Genomic DNA, 19,953 nt, shown 5'->3' with positions numbered 1-19,953 from the left:
GAAGGAAAGAGGCAGCTAGGTGGCTCAGTAGATAGAGCTCTGGGTGTGGAGTCAGGAAGAACTGAGTTCAAATCCACCCTTAGACACCTCTTACTAGCTTCATGACCCTGGGCAAGTCACTTAACCTCTGTTTGGCTTAACCACTCCAGAAACTTTGCCAAGAAAACTCCATTCCCAGTATTGGTGTGCTGTGGTCCACAACTGTACAACAACAGAAGAAACTGATGCTAAGAAATGAGCAGAGGTCACAGAGACAATTTCCGTCCCTGTACAACCACTTTTGTCATGCTGTACTGAACCACAAATTTATATCACCCCTTCTATCCCCCTCTTCCACTCCTCATATGCTATATACTGCTGGAGAAAGTCACTCAACTATGCTGGCTGGAAACCCTTATGATGTCTGATCAGGACTGGACCATCCCTGCCATTCATAACTCTTTTAGTCTCTCACTGACTTTTTTTAAAAAATTGCATTCCCAATAGTTTTCTGTCTTCAAACTCTTCTCTTCTCACTCTTCTACCCTGAGCTGAGTCTCACCTCTACTAAGAAAATCAAGGTCATTCACCATGAGAGCTCTTTTCTTCCTTATTCTATACCTCAAAATCCTTCCTCACAACCCCACAGTCTCCCTTCTCTTGCTCCAGTCTGTGAGAAAGAGGTAGTCCTCCTAGCCTAAGCAAGTATCTCTACATGTGCCCTTAATTCCTACCCCTCCCATGTGTGGGAGCTTTGCTCCGTTGCCCCTCTCACTTCTCCTCCCCATCACCTACAAACATGCCCAAGACTTTCCATCTTTTACTCTGCCTTCCCCTCAAGCTATTGTGCTGTATCTCTTTTCTTTTCATAGCTTAGTAAAAACATCATCCTTCCATTTCCTCGCCATCTCCTCATTTCTCAGCCCTTTGCAATTTGACTTTAAATCTTCTCACTCAACTGAAACTACTCTTTCTAAGGTTACCAACGAACTTGGAATGACTGATTGCAAGGGCTTTTTCCCAGGCCTTATCCCTCTTGACCTCTCTGCAGCTTATAACACCATCAACCATTCACTTCATTCAGGATACTCTTTCTTTGACTTTCCCGACACTGCCCTCTCCTGGTTTTCTTCCTACTTGTCAGACCTCTTAGTCTCCTCTGCTTGATTTTCATCCATCTTTAGCTTTGGGAATTCCCCAAGGTTATGTCCTGGGCCTGATTCTCCCCCCTTCCCCCATGCTCTTTCTGAGTGATCTCACTCAGTCCCATGGGTTCAATGATCATCTCTACACATATGATTCGCAAACCTCAATATCCAACCCTAATCTCTCTCCTAAACTCCACAATACCATTATCTGCTGGACAGCTCCATGTGGACATCCCTCAAGCCTTATAGTATCTGAAGAGAATGCATCTCTTTCTATCTAAATATGTCCCTCCAACAAACTTGCCCCTTCTTGTCACCTAGGTTCAAAACCTTTAGGTCGTCCTCGATTCTTTCCTCTCCCTCCCCATCCCCCACCCCTATATCCAATCAGTTCCAAACCAAGCCAATACAAAGAGTATTTACCAAAGACCTCATATGTGACAGGCACTGTGCTAGTTACTAGGAATAAAGAGTCCTGATGTCAAGAGCTTACATTCTACTGGACTCTAGAGAGGGGGAAGGAGAGTAATGTGTAAGGTAGGTTGGAGTCAAGTTGGGACGAGCTTTAAAAGCCAAACAGAGAATTTTGCATTTGATTCTAGAGGCAAGAGGGAGCCACTGGAAATTATTGAGCAGGGGAGTAGCAAAGCCAGACTTATTGCTTTCGGAATATCTCTTTGGAAGCATGGACTGGAGAGGAGAGAGATTGAGGACAATACATACATTCCTAACTATTTTGTCTTGGACTTTGACCGAGAAAAAGCTCTTTGAAGGCCAGGACTGTTGTTTCTGTCATATTCTCAGTTCCTTGCACGCACTCTGGCTGAACTGAATTGGCTTACATTAAAATGAAGCCATTTCTTTGCCTCAGTTTTCACCTGTAAAATGAAGGTGTAGAGGACTTCTCTGAGTGATCTACCAGGTCTGTGCTTTCGCCAGACACAAACAAAAGAGAGGGTTGTGTCTACCATAGGGACCTTTAAATTAAAATCCTAGAGCTAAGGAGGACCGCGGGCCAGCCCAGATGTGGGCGGGCTGGAAGGAGGGGGGCGTGTCCAGAGGCGGGTCTCCTCGTTGGCCCGCCTCCCCGGGGGGTGGGGTCTGGCTAAGACTGGGGGCCAGGCGACCACAGTTCGGGGCTTTAGATCCGGGTCTATCGCAGCGAGGCGCGGAATTCTCTGTGGTTTCTGTTCCCCGAGACAGGATCGCCGGCCCCCGGCAGCACGAACATGAAGAAGATCGCGATTTTTGGAGCCACCGGCAGGACTGGGCTGGCCACCCTGGCTCAGGCTGTGCAAGCAGGCATGGGGCAAGGGCCCTGGGACCTGGGGGATAGCATAGAGGACTCTGTGGAGATGCAGAGAAGGGCTGTGGGGCTCTGAGAGGTTAAAGGAAAATAGGAGACCAGCGCAGGGGTGGGGGGCATGGAGAGGAGGCACAGGGAGAGGGCACACAGAGGGGGAGAGTTGAGGTGTATGAAGTTTTAGCACAGGGGAAAAGTACAGAAGGCTGGGCGGTGGGGGGGGGAGGGGATTGTTGTTTGTTCTTCATTCTCCAAGAGGACCATGACACCAGGGAGGTGATGCAATGATATGCGAGTGAACTGAATTTAAGTTAGGGGGATGGGGACAGGGCAAAGGGGATTCTGAGGAAGAGAATGAATGAGGTATAAGGAGTTTGGAGGACACATGGAAAACAGGCACAAGCACGGGGACGGGGCATGGGGTTCTGAGGGAACCTGGAAATAAGGCACAGGATAGCGCACAGGAGACTCTGGGGCACAGGGGACTGAGAAGTGGGACTGGGGGGCTCTGGTGGAGAAATGGGAATGAGGCATAGGGATAGGACTATGGGAGACATGGGTATGGAGCCAGAGCCCAGGGGAGTCTTTAGGGCCCAGGGATCTTTGTGGGGCATGTGGGGGTAGGGCTCAGAAACAAGGCTGGGTCATAGGGAACACTTGGTTTTCTGGTGGGAGGAGTATAAGCAGAAGTCACCATGGGTGCCCTAACACTGTCTCCAGCATGGGTCATATTAATTTTGTAAGGTCAGCCTCTGGAATGGGACAACCCAGGACCACTAGGAGAGGCTGGACCTGGAAGGGGAGTAAAGGCTTCTTTTGGGGAGGACTGGGAGGGGACCTTGCTAACGACATCAGCTCCCTGCTGGTCTGGGCCCCGCAGATAGACTACCTAGCAGCATGGTGAGGCATTAGCTGCCTCAGATGGTGAGATAGATAACAGGGTATCTGAGGGCCCCACAAGGGTGGGTGGGGGTGCCTCTGGCATCCTTCCTCACTCCCCAACCAATACTCCAGCTCAGAGAATCACCCCTCTCACCTCCAAGTGTGCAAGGATCCCCTTTGGTAACATGTGATAGGGAGAAGGGACAGAAAGAAAGAGGAGATATTCTTGCTGACTAGGATATCAGTAGTAGGGGGAGCAGTGTGGGGAGGTAAGGAAGTTGGGAGTTGCTGAGTCATTCCTCTCCCACTTCCTCCTGCCCCCAGCTTCCCTCCTCCCTGCTGTTCACCACTGGGATTACACCCTGGGAGGGCACACAAGCAGCTGTGGCAGGCTGGACACCTTGATGTCCCCAAACCTTCGTTTCACAAATCTCTATAATAAGGACAGACCCAAACAACCTCTGTTGTAGGGGGAGCCTGGCGTCTTGGAGCTGGAGCTCTGACATATGCTCATCCTACAACCCTCAGACAAGTCAATGAGCCTCAGTCGCCTCCTCTGTAAAATGTGGATAGTAATACCTGTCTTGCCTCGCTCACAGGGCAGCTGTGATGAAAGCCTACTTGGTGTAGGTGCCAAGGGAGAGAATTCTGGATTGGTGGCGTTCAGTTCAAACCCTTGCCTTCTGCCTCCTATTTGCATTATTTACCTCCCCCAGGAATTAGGATCTGACCTGGAAGGGACCTCAGAAACTATCCAGTCTAACCCCTTCATTTTACAGATAAGGAAATTGAGGCAAACAGGTTAAGTGACTTGCCCAAGGACACCTTAGTGGTAAAGGTGTCAGAGGTAGCATCTGAACCCAGGGGCTCTGACTCCAAATCTAGGGCTCATTTCCACCATACAAACCTTGCCACTCACGTTCTGGAGTGCTAAAATTCTGCATGAAGCCTTTCCCAGGCCTCCTTAATCAGAGTGCCTTTCTTCTGAGACCATTCCTGATTCATCCTATTATCTCATTTGTACATCATTGTTTGCATGTCATCTTCTCCATTAGGGACCCCATTAGACTTCGAACTCCCTGAGAGCAAGCCTTTTCTTTTACCTGTCTTTGTATCCTTAGCACAGTGCCTGACATAGAGTATGTGATTAATAAATTCAAGTTGATTGGTTGGTATTGGACCATCCTTAGATGCAGAGAGTCCCAGATTCCTAGTCCCTAGACAACATCTGACTTCTCCATTTCTCCTGTTGTCTCTCTTCCATCTCTAGGTTACCAAGTGACAGTGCTGGTGAGGGATGCCTCCAAGCTACCCTCTGATGGTCCCCAGCCAGCCCGGGTTGTGGTGGGTGATGTCCTGAATGCAGCTAACGTGAATGAGACCGTGGCAGGGCAGGATGCTGTCATTATATTGCTGGGCACCGGCAGTGACCTGAGTACTGAACTTCCCCTGTGTCCCAGGCCTGTCCCAGTGCCCCGGCCCCCTCAGCCACAACCACCCCCACCACCTCCACCACCTCCACCGCTCCCACTGCCTCCACCCCCTCCAGCCAGTGACCGTCACTCTCTATCCTCCCCTCGAAGGTCCCACCACCGTGATGTCAGAGGGCACCCGGAACATTGTGGCTGCCATGAAAGCTCATGGCGTGGACAAGGTCGTGGCCTGCACCTCGGGTGGGTGGAGTGGGGACCTTGAGCCTTACCTGGGCATTAACCCCAGTCTGGAAACCTGGTCCAGCCTGGGACCCTAGCTAGCACAGGGAAGACTGAGGGGTGGGGGAAGGATTGGAAAAGGTGGGGGATCTGAGAAAGGTCATGAGTGGCCTCCTCAAACCTGGGCTGAGGCAGGCCACAGGAAAGCAGCCAATTTGGAGAGCAGTCCGAAGATGATGCCAGGTGACTGAACTGGGGCTATTTAGCTGAAATAGAAGACTTAGGACATGGAACTATCTTCCAGGATTGGCTAGGCCTAGAGTCAGGAAGACTTCAGACACTTCCTAGTTGTGTGACCTTGGGCAAGCCGATTAACCTGTTTGCCTCAGTATCCGCACCTGTAAAATGAAGATAATAGTACTGACATCCCAGGGTTGTCATGAGGATCAAATGAGATCATTTTTGTAAAGTGCTTAGCACAGTGCCTGGCACATAGAGTTACATAAAAATGTCAGCTATAATTAGTATTATTATTTTGTGAAAGAGGGATTAGACTTATTCTGTTTGCCCCTAGAGGGGAAAATTAGGAGCATCAGGTAGGAAAAGCTTCAGAGAGGCAGATGCCTACTCAACGTCAGAGCAAACGAACAAGCAAAAATTTCCTAATGAAGACACGGACAAAACCCAGACAGTATGAGAAAGTGTGGAAGGATTGTGTTTCGCTTTAGTGGATACGACACACCCTCATCAAAATTCTATCTAAATTTACATGTAACCTATTGAGACGGAACACAAACTTGAGCTAAATTATTTAGGTGTTAAGATAACAAAGTCTTCTTATATTAAAATTAAAAACTGCAAAGAGAGAGAGAGAGAGAGAGAGAGAGAGAGAGAGAGAGAGAGAGAGAGAGAGAGAGAGAGAGAGAGAGAGAGAGAGATTCACTAATGGGGAGGCAAGGAGAGAGACTTCCTAATGAGGAGAGCTATCCAGAAATGAAATGCGCTGTCTCAAGAGGGAATGAGTTCCCCGTCACCAGAAGTCTTTAATAGACGATGTATGGCCACTTCGCAGGGTATTGGGCCAGGGTTGCCTACTCCATTCTGTAACGCTGTCCCCTTCTTGCTCTCTCTGCAGCTTTTCTCCTGTGGGACCCAGCTCAGGTCCCTGCCCGGCTGCAGGCAGTGACCGATGACCACATCCGGATGCATAAATTGCTGTTGGAGTCGGGTCTGCACTATGTGGCTGTGATGCCCCCGCACATTGGTTTGTGGTTTTCAGAGGGTGGGCCCTGGGCTCTTCCTTGTTCATACCTACTTAAGGATGTCCCTGGGATGAAAAAAAAAAAGTTCTTCAACTCATCCGCTGACCTCTGAGGTCCCTTCCAACTCAGGGATTCTGTGGTTGGTTCATGCCCTGGCTCTGCCCTGAGTCAGCTGTGTGACTTTGAGGCTTTAGTTTCCCCAACTGTAAAGTGAGATTGAGCTGATCCTGAGTCTATGAACTTAAGCTCTGGTCTCCAGGAGATGCTTTCATTCAGACCCCAGGGAACATCCATCCCCCTTTCTAGCCAGGACAAGACAGAAAGGGAAAGTTGAGCTCAAGATGCTTTCTCTTCCTCTTCCCCACTGCAGCCGGGGACCAGCCACTGACAGGGGCCTACAATGTGACTGTGGACGGACGGGGTCCCTTCAGAGTGATCTCCAAACATGACCTGGGACACCTCATGCTTCGATGCCTCACCACAACCGAGTACGATGGGCATAGTATCTACCCTTCCCATCAGTACAGCTAGGAGAATGTGGCATCCAAACTGTAAGCCCAGCCCCCAGCTGGCTGGACCATGGGTGACAAGGAGCAGCGCTTGGTCCTGTCCCTTGGAAGCAGGGACGGCTCATTGCTGAGTGGGGCCAGGAGAGGAAAGCAGCAAACAGAATAATAAAAGATCGTGTAGTACCAGCCGCTGAATGATCCAGCCTCCTGGACTGCCCTACCTTCCTTCTCTGTGTGTACGTATGTCTCTGTCTCTGTCTCTGTCTCCTTCCTTCTTCTGTCTCTTCTGTCTCTTTCCCTCCCTCTTTGTCCACATAGCACCTCTCTGGTTTATTTCTAACACTTACTCTGCGGGGTTGGGTTTTCAGAGGGGCAGCTGCTACCTCAGGTTACTCACAAACCCCCAGTAACCATTTGTAGGCTTAATTAGCCTGTTTAAAAGGTATTGATGAAGATAGGGTGGTAAGAACAAGTATATAACATTGGGGTTCACTCTCCCACAAATACATATACAGTGTATGGGAAGAGTAAGCTCAAATTTCGGTCTGCAAGATTGTCCGTGTGGCAGACAACACACACCTCCTAATCCTGAAAGGCATGGGAGTCCTCACGTCCCAAACTCCTAGGCTGTGATCCTCTTCTGTTGCCAGGGCCAGGGCCTTTGAGCTGCTTTGTTTCCATAAGGAACGGTTTCTCTGTACCCACCTCTGCTTGGAATGTGTGGTTTCTGGGCCCTCAAAAGTGCCTCAAATTCTGTGGAGCCAAGGAACTCTCTGCTCGATGGAGGTCTCCCTCCTGGCAGGTCCAGGGGAGAGATGTGGCTGATGGAACCGAGAAAGGGAAACCACTTACTGCCCCCCAGTAGGGGTCTCAAGCCTCAACTCCGGAGTCTGCAACACTTTAAACTCCTTAGGGTTTCGCTTTTTAACGTCCCCCCGAGGCTGGCTAGTTTGTATTCTGGTCAAACCCCATTGTTCTTTTCTGGACTCAATCTGAAAAGAGTAGTTTTCTTGACAGTCAGTTTAACACCTCATTAATACTTTGGGGATACATCTGCAAGGGGGGGGAGGGGCGGGGAACAGAATAACTTTCTCCTTCCCTTACATCTGGCTCCTTCCCTATGCTTGTCTCTCCATCTCACTGGCTTTCCTTCCTTTTCAAGTCACTTGTCTTTCCTCTCTCTGTCTCTCTGCTTCTTACTTTGTCTTTTGTCTCCTATCTCTCCTTCTCTGTTTTTACTTACTGGTCCATATCACTTCCCTTGGTCGGTAGGTCGGCTGGTCTCTCTCTCCCCTCCCCGCCCCCCATCTCCTCTCTGTGTCTCTGTATCTATCTTTCTCTCTCTCTCCCTGTTCTGATAACCTGGTCTATATCATTTCCACTTGCTGGGATCTATAGCTCTTTCCCTCTGTCTCTCCTTGTCAATGTCTCTCTCTCCTTCCCTGTGTTGACTTCCTGGCCTATGACTTTACTTGCTGTTCCCTTTATCTCTCCATGTCTGTTTATCTCTCCTTTCCTCCCTCCTCTCTACTCTCGTCTATGTCCCTTTCTGTCTCTCCTTTCCCATCTCGCCTTCTCTGTTTCAACTCCTGTCTGTCTCCCCTCTCCAATCTGTCTCTCCTTCCATCTGTCTCTATCTCTTTATAAGTCTCCATTCCCTCGGGTACCTGGCTGTAAGTGTGCGTGCACGTGTGCTTACACGTTTGGGATGTGCGTACACGTGTGCGGTGTGCGTGCGAGCGATCCAGCGAGCGAGAGAGCAGGGAGCCGCGCCTGGAACAGATCTAGTCCCTTCCCCAACCTCTCGTGCCTCCAGGGCGGGGCCTCGGGGAGTCCGAGAAGGCAGGATCCTGGTCGCCATGGCGACCCCACGCTTCCTCCTCCTCCCCCGCCTCTGGCCGGTCTGATTGGCTGCGGGAAAAGCTTTGGACAGCTGCATTACATGCCTCTTTACGCCTGCGTTGTAGACACTGCCAAGTTCGAGTAGGCGGGGTCGGGCGGGGTCCCTTTTCAGCCAGGCCAAGGGAAAATAACTCTATTCTCCTCCCTACCTCACCTCCTCCCTGTAGGCTTTTAGATGGCACCTACAGGAGGGGCCCGCACTGACCCCGGGAGGCTGGATTGGGAGGCTAGTTAGTTTGGCAGTCACGCGACTCAGGTCTTTAAGTGGCCCGGAGCGCGGGTGGGGAAAAGGAGGAATGAGTGGAGAGTAGTATCACCTGTGGTCGGAAAGGTAACCTCACTCAGCCAATCAGCGCGTGGCGCGGGTGAGGTTTTAACCAGTCTCTGTGAGCGGCCGCTCTGTTGGCTGGGCTGCCTGGGTGTGACAAACACAGGCTCCAGGCCCCTGCCCCGCCTCCAGTCCGGAGCCATGGAGCCCGGATCGGTGAGCTGGAGTCGGGGTGGATGGGGGAGGAGAAGGAGGCTAGGAGTCCCCGTGGACCAGAGCTGCCAGGAGGAGGCAGGAAAACTTCGGGGACTGGAGGGGTTGGAAAGAAGGCTGGAGATCTGAGAGATCAGGTCTTACGGCCGTGGGAGATCAGAGTCAGAAGGGGGCGGGGAGCGGAGAGTCGGTGGTGGTAGTAACTTAAGTTCAAACTTTGGGAGATGTGGAGGTCTGGCTTTGGCAGCCGATGAGTAAAACTGTGTATAACAAGTCTTTTTAAAGGGGAGCGAGCAGTAGTGAGATTGGGATTGAGGTTCAAATTCCAGTCTTTCCTCCAATACTTAACTAGCTGTGTGCCTATGAACAAGTATCTTAACATTTGCGTCGCAGTTTTCCCGCCTGTGAAATGGAGATAATGGTTCTTATACTGCGAAATTTAGGGCGTTATTCAAACGTGTGTGTTGTTATAGACCAGACTAGAACTGCCAGGAAGAAGCAGGGAGACCGCTGGCGATCTGGGAGAATCAAACCAGGTCTTAGAGCCCTGGGAGGTCAGAGTCAGAAGTGGCCTTATCTGGTGGAGAGGAGGAAGTGAAGGGGCCCCTTTCTTCTACCCCCGTGTCTTAAGAACCTAGGTGCTCGTGTCTCTGCTTAAGCTCTCCAGTCGTCACCCAAAAGAACATCGGAATTTCTGTATAGCAGTAGTCTGGAGTGGGGGTGGGTGACTGGGAAATTTCGGGGATTGGGGAGGAGCTCCTGCTACATTTTTTGAGTAAATGTGGTGGGGTTTTTTTCCCTTCTTCTTAAAAACAGTTTAGAGAGGGGCGGAACAGCCAAGGGCCCCATTAGTCTGAATATGGAGTGGCCTTCTGGGAGTTGTAGTCCACCACCTGAATGGTTCCATTCTCCCTCCCCAGAAATAGAACCCGCTCTCCATTCTCCAATAGCCTCTGGGAAAGGAAAGGGGCCGCGCCTCCCTGGGCTTGGCTTGGAGAAGATGAGGCACTCTGATTGGAGGATAGGCCAAAATGGGCGTTGTCTGAACATTTCTAAGAAAGGAGGGGAGGGGCCAGGTAGTACACTCCAGTAGGTGCTTAGCCCCGAGGGTGGGGCACCCCTGGGGCAAGTAGGAGTCCTTTGCTAGTCCTGTGAAAATAAGCTAGGAACTGGTTTCTAGTCTTGAATTGTCAGTGAAAGACTTCCCTCTCTCTGTCCCTCAGTTTCCCCCTTTGGGGGACCTTATTACAAAGTGACCCCCGGACGATCAAAGTCCTGGAATGTCAGTCATAGGACCTAGAAGGGACTTTAAAAATCATTTTAGAAATGAGGAGACTGAGCCCCAGAAAGGTCTACTTTAGTGACAGAGTGGATATTTAAACGGAGATCCAAGGGGGGGGGGAAGGAGTCTGATCACTGAGATATTAAAAGGATAAGGGCCTTAGATCTTATTGGTAAAAGGAACTCCTAGAAGACCCAGTGGGTATCATGCTGAACTGGATGTCAGAGAGACCGGAGTTCAAATCAGGGACTTCCCTGTGGGCAAATTATTGAACATAAATTTCATTTGTAAAATGGACAGTGTTTAGACTGGGTGGCTTCCAGTCTCCTTGTTTCTTCCAGGTCTCAATTTATGATCCTAAGTGAGACTACTCCCTCTACCCATTGCAGGTCAGCACCTCCTCAGCAATTTATAGTCTGAGAGTTGCCAAGAGCATTAAAAAGTTAAGTGACTTACCCAGGGTCCCACCATAGGTACTATCTGAGATACGATTCGAACCCAGGACTTTTGGGTTTTGAAGCCAGCTTTCTCTACCCATTGTTGCAGCCTGCTTCTCATAGTGTAATAATATAAAACCAAAATCCTCTGCATTTCCCAAATTCGTTTTTGAGGATAAAACAATCTCTAAGCTAATAGATCATGCTTTCCTTACCAAGTCCAGTCCATTCTCCCAATATTCAGAAGAGGGCCCTTACTGAATCTCTGGTTTTTGTAGAGGGACAAAAGGGGGACTCTGAGTTGGTAAGAGTCTTAGCTGAGACCCCATATCGAGTCAGTGGCAAATACTAGTCCAGGGCTCTCTGGGGACCCTTTGCAGTAGGGGCCCTGCAGGGTACAAGCAGGGCCTTCTAACTCCTGTCCCCTCTGCCATCAGGGGCCAGTGGTGGCCGGCGTGAAGCGAAAGCACCCAGATGACCACAGAGGTCCACTAGAGGTGGAGGCTAAGAAGGAGTCCCAGGAGCAGGCACCCTCCTCCAGGTCCAACTTAGGCCAGACCCTACTTCGACTTTCAATGGACAAATTCCAGCTCCGCCCACAGAGTCTCCTGAGGCAAGTGCTCATTACAAACACCCTGAACTACATCAAGGAAAAGATGCACTTGGAGAGGACCCCAGCCCCACCTCAGGAACCCAGATTGGAGCTGCTTTTACCCCTGACTGCCCAGTCAGCCAACAACTTCCTCAGAGAGCTGGAAGTGATCCTGGGTTTAAGAGCCACACAGGATGAGCCCCCAGATCCGAGTTGGAGCCCTGCCTCTGCCCCTGATGTGTCCAGTGACTGCAGGCAAATACCTCCCCCTCTTGGGGCTTCGGTTTGCCCATCTGTCAGAGTTGAGGAGCCTACCCTGGGCAGTTTTGAGACCATGAGCAACAGGTACCTTGGAGACCTGGTTCCTGATGACTTCTTCCCTGACATTGACACCTCAGATGTGGAAAGAGATCCTTGGCCTTCGCCTTCTGCCCTTGCTTCCTCTTATGGGGCAGTCTGCTCCCTAGAGCAGCCTAGGGCTGAATGGGACTGGACTGAACTGGACCAAATCTTGGAAATCATCAAGGGATCATAAGACTGGGTGGGGGGGGTGCAGATACTTGCTTACCTCTGGAGAGTTAAAGAAAGTAGTCTCCAAAGATTTCATATCTCAGGAAGTTGGGGTGAAGCTTCCTAGTGACATGGGAAAGCCTCATCTCTTCAGATCTTCTGTCCTGGTGTCAGTGCCTGCTGATGGCAGAACCACAGAATATATCTCTCTTTCCTGATAGCTTAATGGGATTCTGCTCCCACAGCCGGAGCTCTTGTCACCAAATCCCTCCTCCTCTCCACCCTATCGCCCTGACTGGCCCCAGGTGTGCTGGGGCCCAGCACTCTGGGGCTGCTGTTCCCATTCCAGTTAGTCTTTTGTGTCTCCTGTGAGCCTGGTCCCCAGGTGGTCCCTGGTTTTCCCCCTGATTTGGCTTCAGATCAGAGGAAGAAGCTGGCCTGGGGGTTGAGTAACTGCCTGGGGAAAGAAGGGGGCAGGGCAGGGCTGAAGGCCAGGAGTCCTGGGCTCTGGGGAGACAAAGTCCAGGTTGCCAGGAGGAGGGTCTCCAGATCAACCTCCCCCCCCACCAACTCCCAAGGTTGACAGGTATGGAAACAGTACGAAGTCACATCATCTTCTCCCTCCCCACCTCAGTGCCTGGCCATAACTGTGAACCCCCCTCCTTTGTCCTTGTTCACCCCCTTCCCGATCCAAATGTGGCCTTGATGAAGTGCAATAAGGATAAAGGAATCTTTATCCATCATCATGCTTTTTTTTTTCTATTTTAAAAAGGCCTATTTCACCTGTTTTTTTTTGTGAATAAAACTTTCAAATTCCATAATACCCCTTTAATCCCTTCTTCTTCCCATCATGCTTTTGGCCCTGGAGACCTCTGGTGGGTAGGAACAGGTGGCCTACCATATAGGGCCAGAGGTCAGGTGTTTCTCCTTTCTCCACCAGGCCCTCCCTGCCTTTAGGGCTACTCCTGGGTGGGAGGGTCAGTTTAGACTTAGTCTTGGAAGGTTGGAGTTAGGAAGAGCCTTAGACATCATCTTGTCCGGCCCCTCTATCTTAGAGAGGGGGAAATTTAGGCCTGGTTGAGGAAGAGATTACCTTCAATCAGCATTTCTCAAAGAGTGGATCCCTGAGGAGCCCCTGAGACCCTTTCTGGAGGTCTGCAATGTTCAAAACTATTTTCATAATAATACTAAGATGTTTTAATTTCTAACATGGTAAGAGATTGATATTCAACAAACAAAAGCTCTTGGGAGTGGGAGGGGGAGTGTCTCCTCAATTTTTAAGAATGGAAAAGGGTCCTGGAACCGTTTCCTCTCCTGGGGAAAAGGGGCTTTGTGGAAGGGTTGTGACAGGCTCTGATTTTCTTGTCCTTTCTTCTAACTCTACACCCCTCCTCCCAAAAAAGTGAGGTAAAAGACTGGCAGAGCTCTACCCACCCTCCAAGCAGGGTCTGCTGAGGGGAGTTTGCTCAGCAGTGGGAAGATCATGGCTCCCTTCTCGAGAATTCGGGGGGGTAGGGGTGTGTGTGTGTGTGTGTGTGTGTGTGTGTGTGTGTGTGTGTGTGTGTGTGTGTGTGTGTGTGTACACAGTTTGAACACCTCTGGATGAACTCCTGAGAAGACTGGCTGGGTCCCTTCCTGGCCCCAAAACTCTGTTTTCTCCCCCTAATAAAGCCAAAGTCCCCGAGGTGCCCCAGCTTCAGAGCCTCGGGTCGGGCTGGCTCCTTGTCACTTTCGTTTCTGCGCCTAGGGCAGGCCTTCCTCTCCTTCCCCCCACCCGTCCCCGCAGTTCCCCTCTGTCTGGGCCTCTCTCATCTGTTCCCCAGCTGCCAAGAAGTTAAGGACGGACAGGGCTCGGCTCAGCTGCTTGGAATCGCCCAATGGCAGAGCCCCAAAGACCTCAAGAGCTCAGGGCTCTCATCGTTCAGAGCAAGGACGCGGGTCCAAAAGGGGGAAGGGTCCTGGGAGTCTGGGTCTGCAAAAGCCTTGCAAACCCCCTAGTACAGCCCTGATTTTACTGCTGACGCCCAGAAAAGGAAAGTGACTTGCCTAGGTCACCCAGGTCTGCCCCGCCGGGAAGCCGAGCCTAAATTCAAGCTCGCGTCCTCGGAGCCCCTGGGCGTTTTCCTTTTCATCGGGGCACTGGACCACCAAATCGGTCAGAAATCGATTGTCCTAGAGACCTAGACTCTCCCCCGAGGGTTTCCCCTCCCCACCCCCAGAACTCGCTCCAGCAGGCTTTTTAAGGTGGCCGGGGGAGGGGCGGAGGTGAGGAAGGGGGAGGGGGTTCGACGATTTCCCCCAGGCACTTTCAGTCTAAATTCCGGGGGGTCAGTCTCTGTGGCAAAAACGCCGGGGGTGGGGGGGAAGAGATCCCTGGAGGGGGCTAGTTAGACAGGTGCATGTGGGGGTCTTGTCAACCCAAGCAGGAAGGGGAGAACCCAGTCCCTTTTGAGGGGGAGTGGGGGAGAATCCGTTTCTCCAGCTCCTTCATCCAGCCCTTCCCAAAAGCCCAAGAAACGACCCCCGCCCTCGCCCTTCCTAGCCCAGAAAGCGACAGCTGAGACCGAGTGCACACCGCCCGGCCAACCAGTGAGTGCCCCCGTCCCGGGCCTCCTGGCCTCGGGAATCCAGCTCCTGGAGCCCCGGCCCCTGGATGGCCCCGCCTCCCCTCCTCACCCCGCCCCCTCACGGAAGCGAACCAATCCCGCTCTCCAGGGGCGGAGCCTTCGAGAGGCGGGGCAGAAGCGGAGGAAAGTAGCAACCCCCCGACCGCGCGCCGGGGCCAGTGCAGCTTTTAGCGACCCAGGGGCCAGCCGCGGGAGGAGCGAGAAAGCGAGCGATGCGGTCGCCGCCGCTGCTTCCTGATTGGCTGCTGGTGGCGTCGCGGACCCTCTGATTGGCAGCCAACGAGCCGGGTATGTAAATGAGGCGAAGGGGAAGGGGGGAAGGGGGGCAGACTTTGGGGGCCGGAGAGGGGATCGCCGACCCGGGCGCGTCCGATGCTCGGGCGGTGTCCGATGCTCTCGCCGCGGTCCCCCAGGCGCCAGGCCTGGCCCGGGCCGCTGCCGCTGGCGCCTTCTCGAGCCCCGGGTGAATCACGCCCCAGCCTCGGGGAAGGGGAAGGGGAAGGGGGCGGGGCGCGGGGGCGCCGGCTCCCTGGCTCCGGCTGCGTGACTCACCCGCCCCCGCGGCCGCCGCCGCCGTGCCGTGCCGGGCCGGGCCGGAAGCGGGAGCGGAGGCCGGGCCGGGCGGGGAGCCGAGCCAGAGCCGAGCAGGGCCGGGCAGGGCGGAGAGCCGAGCGGGGCTGGGCGGGGGGCGCCCGCGGGCTGGGCCTGGCGCCGCTGGACCCTCCCCCCCCCACCCAGCTGACCCGATCGGCCCCCGGGAGCGTCCGGGCTCTGCCCTGGACTGCTGCTTGGCCCTGGGCAAGTCCGGTCCTCCGACCCTCCGCTGCCCGGGCCCCCTTCAGTGGAAGCAGAGGAGGGGTCTCCAGCGCCTGCCGGGTCAACCCTGGATTGTACAAAAGAAGAAACTGAGGCCCAGAGCTGGAAGGGGCCCCAGGGGCCATCATAATGGAGTGGAGGGTCAACCTTTTTGGTATGGGGGCCCTTTGAGCAGTCTGGTGAAGCCCTCAGACTCCTTTCCAGAAGAATGTTTTGAAGTGCATGAAATAAAACACACAGAATTTCAAAGTTCGTCAGTATTGGAATACGATTATTAAAATATTTTTTAAATGTTCACAGACCCCAGGTTAGGACTCCCTGCACTAGAATGTCTCTCACCACTCCTAATTTTCTGGGATTCTTTGTCCCGAGGCATCAGGAGAGGGGCTTTCAGGGTCCTTGGATGAGGGGTGCCAAAGGAATGCTCTGGGAAGTCCATTTTCTGACCCCATACCCCCTTTCTCCACAGACCCATGTTGTGCAAAGGTGTGAAACGTAAGCGAGAGGAGGAAGAGGAGGAAGAGCTAACCTCACAGGACTGGTGGCTAGAGGAGGCCACCCCCAGCCCAAGCTCTGAGGAGGGGGCTGGCCCAGCACCCCTGCCCCCCAGCTCTCTCTTCAACCTATCTATATTCAAACTCCACCATGGCCTCCGGAGGGGCGAGCCAGATCTCCGCCACCTTGTCCTGGTGGTCAACACCCTGAGGCGAATTCAGTCCTCTATGGCCCTGGAGCCCTCTGCCCCAGAACCCCCTTGTCCAGCTCCTGCTGACCCCTTCCCAGTGGTCCCTGACACCCCTCTGTGCACGTCTGTCTCAGCCCTCCTGGATGACCTGAGTCATATCGAGGGCCTCAGTGACACCCAGACAGCCTTCCCTGAAGATGCCCCCCTCAGCCGTCCCCCTGACCCAGGCCTGGATCCTGGGCGGCCAGCCCCTCTGGGGTCCCTGGAGCTCCTCCTGGAGGATGGACTGGAGGGTCTTTTTGATGATATTGACACTTCCATGTATGACTGTGAACTCTGGCCCAACCTTAAAACAGACTCTGGGGAAACAGAGGACAAGATACAGGGACCAGGGCTGGACGTGTCTGAACTAGATTACCTCATGGATGTGATTGTGGGCACACAGACTTTGTAGGGGGACCAGGAAATGGTTCCCTGCCTGCCCCCAAGAGGCCCAAATGGACAAGGGGTCATGGGGCTGCTGGGAGCTCCCCTCCAGCTACAGATGGTGGGAGGGGGGCATGGAATTGTGGGGAGGGAAGCATGGATGGTTTTTAAGATGAAAACAATTAATATATGAAGCTGTCTGTCCTTTGTCTCTCTTCCTCTTCCCCATATTTAAAATGAATTATCGACCCTTGTTAGTGACACTTGGCAGGTATTCTTAGGGAATTTTTTTTGCCTCTCTGGGCCTCAGTTTCCCCAACTGGGAAATGAAGAGGTTGGATCCCGTAGTCTCTAGGTCTCAACTCTGTCTCTGATTCTCTGTGTGGACTTGAGGAAGTCTCTTACTTTCTCTAGGCCTCAGCTTCCCTTCTGTATAAGGGTTGGAATAGATGTATTTCCCTAAGACCTCACCTGGTGCTGACATTCTGTTCTAAGATCACACAGAATAATATACAATTTCAGAACTGGGGGGGACCTCAGTGCAGTGGAATATAGGCTTCTTGAGATGGATGGATGGACAGGTGGATGTATGGATAGGTGAATGGAGCATTTAAGAACTTCCTAGGTGCCAAGTGCTATACTAAACTCTGGAAATACTAATACAAGCATGGCTGCCCCCTACCCTCAGAGAGCTTACATTCTAATCAGGGAAGATAAATATATGGGGGTTGGAAAGGGAGGCTCAAGGCATTGGAGGAGAAGGGGGTAGAGTCTGGCTGGGGTCCTTCGCAAAATGGTGGTCCTGTAGAGGAAGTCTACAGTAAGGAGAGGAAGGTCCCAGCATGTGAAGGTGGGAATTGGTTCAGTTTTGTGCTACAGTTTAGGCATATAGTAGGTGCTTAATAAATGTTTGTTGATCAGTAGCCCACTCCTGTACCCGAGCAAAAATGTCCTTTATTGTAGCTATTCCCAAACTTTGGCCTCAGGACTCCTTTACACTCTTAAAAATTGAAAACCACACACTCCTTTTGTTTGCCTCTCTGGACCCTCAGTTTCCCCAACTGGGAAATGAGGGAGGTGGTTCCTGTGGTTTTTTAAGGGCTGTGGTTGTAGCTATCAATATCTACTGTATTAGAAATTAAAGCATCTTAATATTATGATTAAAGTAGTTTGAATCTCAAAGACTTCCTAAAAGGGTCCCAAGAGTCCCTGGTTCCAGGACCACACTTGAAGAGCCTCAAATCTATTATCTCTAATAAGTTGCCATCCATCCTGCAGATGGAGATGTCCAGTGATGGGGAACTCACTACTTCCTGAGGCCTTCCATCCCACTTTGGGGAAGCGTTTTCTCTCATGTTAAGCGATGTATTCCTTTTCTCTGCTTCAGTAAAGACCTGGGAAGTCTCTGCTGTGCCCTAAGGTCCCTTCTAGCTCTCCTACATTCTAAGAGCACTTGCCTTTCGGAGGCTTCTTCTGACTGACATACTGTGGGCCTACAAGATGGTGCATCTGTCTGTCCCCTGCCTGTGGGAGCTGTGGCTGGGCCACATTCCTTGGGCCACTTAGTCGTTTGGAATGAGCAGGACTGGGCGGGGTCCCTGCACACTCAGCGCCTTGGCACGGGGCGCTCGCGTCCTTCCTGGGACAGGGAAGATGGAGGGGGGGTTGAGAGGACGTGGGTTGAGGGCAGAGGGAGGGAGGAGCTGGGGATGGCCAAAGCCAGAGCGCTGGGGAGAGAAGATGCTTAATAAGAAATCCTACACCGTAACTCCCAGGCTTGGGTAGAAAGAAGGAAAATGGCCCAATTCCTGAGATCCAGAAAGAAAAGAGGGTTCCTACCCTTCTGGCGCCCTCATCTATGCTCCTGGTCTCCAGTGGGATGAGGGCCAGGAGAAACCTCAGTTCTCTTCTGGGTGTGGGGCTGGGGAATGGAGCAGAGAAGATACTTGCCTCTACTCAGAGCCGAGGGGTTAGAAGAAACACTCCAGTAATGAGCAGGGGGGTGTATTAGCAACATCCCTAGGCTGGGAGTCTGTGGATCTGGGCTACCCATGGGACCATGGGTGGGTTGGGATCTCTTTGGCCTCAGTTTCCTCATCTGTAAAATAGGGGGGCTTTACCCGATAGGTTCTTGAGCTCCTTCCAGATCTAAATGCTATTATCCTCAGGCTGCCTAGGAGGCCCAAACAGATCCCTTCCTGTCTGGCCAGGCCTGGCCCAACCCTCCACCCTCTCTAGCTCAGCTTCCTGCCCCGTTCTGGGGGAAGAGGGCGGAGCCAGGGAGCCCTAAGATCCTGCCCCTCCCAGGAGGGAAATGGGCTGGGTCTTTGAGAGACCTCTGAGGGGGAGGAACCCTGGGGCAGGAGGGAGGACAAGACCCAGTCCCCTCCAGTTCTTGTCAAGAGAGTGAACCTTGTTCTCTCTGGGGATTCTCACCTACTCACCTACAGTGGGGTCTGAGAGTCATGGGCTTTAGAAGAGCCCTAAGAACACAGAAGACTGAATGATGGAGTTGGAGGGGGTGGGGAGGAGGTCTTAGAAATTGATTGAGGAGGCTCTTAGAACACAGAAAGTCGGAGCTGGGAGACACCATCGACTGTCTAACCTGGTAGAGAGAGTTCTTAGAATAAGGAATGACAGAGCTGGGAGGGGCATTAGAACAGGCAATATCAGAGCTGGGAGGGGGTCTTAGAACAGGGAATGTCAGAGCTGGGAGGGGCCTTAGAACAGGGAATTTGGGGGCAGAAAAGAACTTGGAGGAGCATCTGTTCTAAACTCCTCATTTTGACAGAGATGGAAATAAGGCCCTAAAAGTGAAGGGATCTGCCCAAGGTCCCACAGGCAGTAAGGATGAGGCAGTTGGGATCTTTCCTGGGCCACTTTCCGTGACAACAGGACTACATTTTAGGACCTGAAGTGCTCTAGTTTCCCCCTCAGACTTCCTTGGTAAGCGTCTTTCTACACCTAGCCTAGTCTCCTTTTATTCACCTTATGATCTTGAACATGTCCTATTACTGAGCCTCGGTTTCCCCACCTAGAAAAGAAGGTGACTGTCCTTGAGGGCCCCTCCTGCCCTGCTGCTCAGACATGCTTTGAGCGAAGTCAGGCTGCCCATTGTGTTCAGTCCTGCCCTGTCCAGCCCCCCCCCCTCCACGCATTCCCAGAGCCCACACCATTCCTGAGCAAGCTGCCTCCCACCCTGCTCAAAGGGCCTCTGTCCCTGCCAGTCCCCTCCAGCACTTTAAAGTGGATGCCACCGAGCCCCCTTAGCTTCCCACTTTCCCACTAGGGCCTAATGGATATGCTTTCCTCTTGGATTGGAGGAATATTGGATGGGGGCAGAGGGATTGGGCTGGGAGGCAACTAAAGAGAGAGATGAGTTTTGGGGAGCCCTGAGGACAGAAAGCCAGGCTTCTGTGGGGATGCTTGGAGGAGAGACAAGATTGACCAGATATGAAGG

The 19,953-nt window shown here is 52.4% G+C and overlaps 3 protein-coding genes and 1 long non-coding RNA gene across 6 annotated transcripts; 3 read left to right on the top strand and 1 right to left on the bottom strand.

The window, feature by feature from the left end:
• The first annotated feature begins 2,232 nt into the window (after positions 1-2,232).
• BLVRB (biliverdin reductase B) lies at positions 2,233-6,921 on the top strand. The gene is made up of 5 exons (XM_020979141.2): positions 2,233-2,429; positions 4,583-4,747; positions 4,896-4,985; positions 6,100-6,228; positions 6,597-6,921. Exons 1-5 carry the CDS (start codon positions 2,357-2,359, stop codon positions 6,755-6,757), a joined length of 618 nt encoding a protein of 205 aa, XP_020834800.1. The 5' UTR covers positions 2,233-2,356; the 3' UTR covers positions 6,758-6,921.
• LOC144454249 (uncharacterized) lies at positions 5,984-8,603 on the bottom strand. Its single transcript, XR_013482584.1, has 2 exons — positions 8,435-8,603; positions 5,984-6,291 (listed from the first exon to the last, which is right to left on the bottom strand). It is a non-coding gene; the product is annotated as an uncharacterized LOC144454249 (long non-coding RNA).
• SERTAD3 (SERTA domain containing 3) lies at positions 6,888-12,771 on the top strand. 2 transcript variants are annotated; one of them, XM_020979118.2, is made up of 2 exons: positions 6,888-6,971; positions 11,275-12,771. In XM_020979118.2, exons 1-2 carry the CDS (start codon positions 6,930-6,932, stop codon positions 11,962-11,964), a joined length of 732 nt encoding a protein of 243 aa, XP_020834777.1. In that variant the 5' UTR covers positions 6,888-6,929; the 3' UTR covers positions 11,965-12,771. The 2 variants fall into 2 exon arrangements, with proteins under 2 accessions (XP_020834777.1, XP_020834786.1); XM_020979127.2 differs by lacking the exon at positions 6,888-6,971 and adding an exon at positions 9,015-9,121.
• A 1,912-nt stretch (positions 12,772-14,683) lies between these two features.
• Positions 14,684-16,687, top strand: SERTAD1 (SERTA domain containing 1). Of its 2 annotated transcripts, none has more exons than XM_020979095.2 (2): positions 14,684-14,854; positions 15,852-16,687. In XM_020979095.2, the coding sequence occupies exon 2, from the start codon at positions 15,856-15,858 to the stop codon at positions 16,519-16,521; it is 666 nt and encodes a 221-aa protein (XP_020834754.1). In that variant the 5' UTR covers positions 14,684-14,854; positions 15,852-15,855; the 3' UTR covers positions 16,522-16,687. The 2 variants fall into 2 exon arrangements, with proteins under 2 accessions (XP_020834754.1, XP_020834764.1); XM_020979105.2 differs by lacking the exon at positions 14,684-14,854 and adding an exon at positions 15,447-15,536.
• The last annotated feature ends 3,266 nt before the right edge of the window (positions 16,688-19,953 follow it).

Source organism: Phascolarctos cinereus, unplaced genomic scaffold (genome assembly GCF_003287225.1).
Source record: "Phascolarctos cinereus isolate Bilbo 61053 unplaced genomic scaffold, phaCin_HiC Scaffold_726;HRSCAF=1367, whole genome shotgun sequence".
Classification (NCBI taxonomy): domain Eukaryota; kingdom Metazoa; phylum Chordata; class Mammalia; order Diprotodontia; family Phascolarctidae; genus Phascolarctos; species Phascolarctos cinereus.
This window is presented reverse-complemented; position numbering and strand designations above follow the sequence as displayed.

Excerpts from the sequence above, each read along its gene's own strand:
- SERTAD3 (XM_020979118.2), top strand. The coding sequence starts at position 6,930 with ATGATCCAGCCTCCTGGACTGCCCTACCTTCCTTCTCTGTGT. Across the intron at positions 6,972-11,274 it reads CCTACCTTCCTTCTCTGTGT|GGGCCAGTGGTGGCCGGCGT; the intron begins GTACGTATGTCT and ends CTCTGCCATCAG.
- SERTAD1 (XM_020979095.2), top strand. The coding sequence starts at position 15,856 with ATGTTGTGCAAAGGTGTGAAACGTAAGCGAGAGGAGGAAGAGGAGGAA.
- BLVRB (XM_020979141.2), top strand. The coding sequence starts at position 2,357 with ATGAAGAAGATCGCGATTTTTGGAGCCACCGGCAGGACTGGGCTGGCC. Across the intron at positions 2,430-4,582 it reads GGCTCAGGCTGTGCAAGCAG|GTTACCAAGTGACAGTGCTG; the intron begins GCATGGGGCAAG and ends TTCCATCTCTAG. Across the intron at positions 4,748-4,895 it reads GGGCACCGGCAGTGACCTGA|GTCCCACCACCGTGATGTCA; the intron begins GTACTGAACTTC and ends CTCCCCTCGAAG.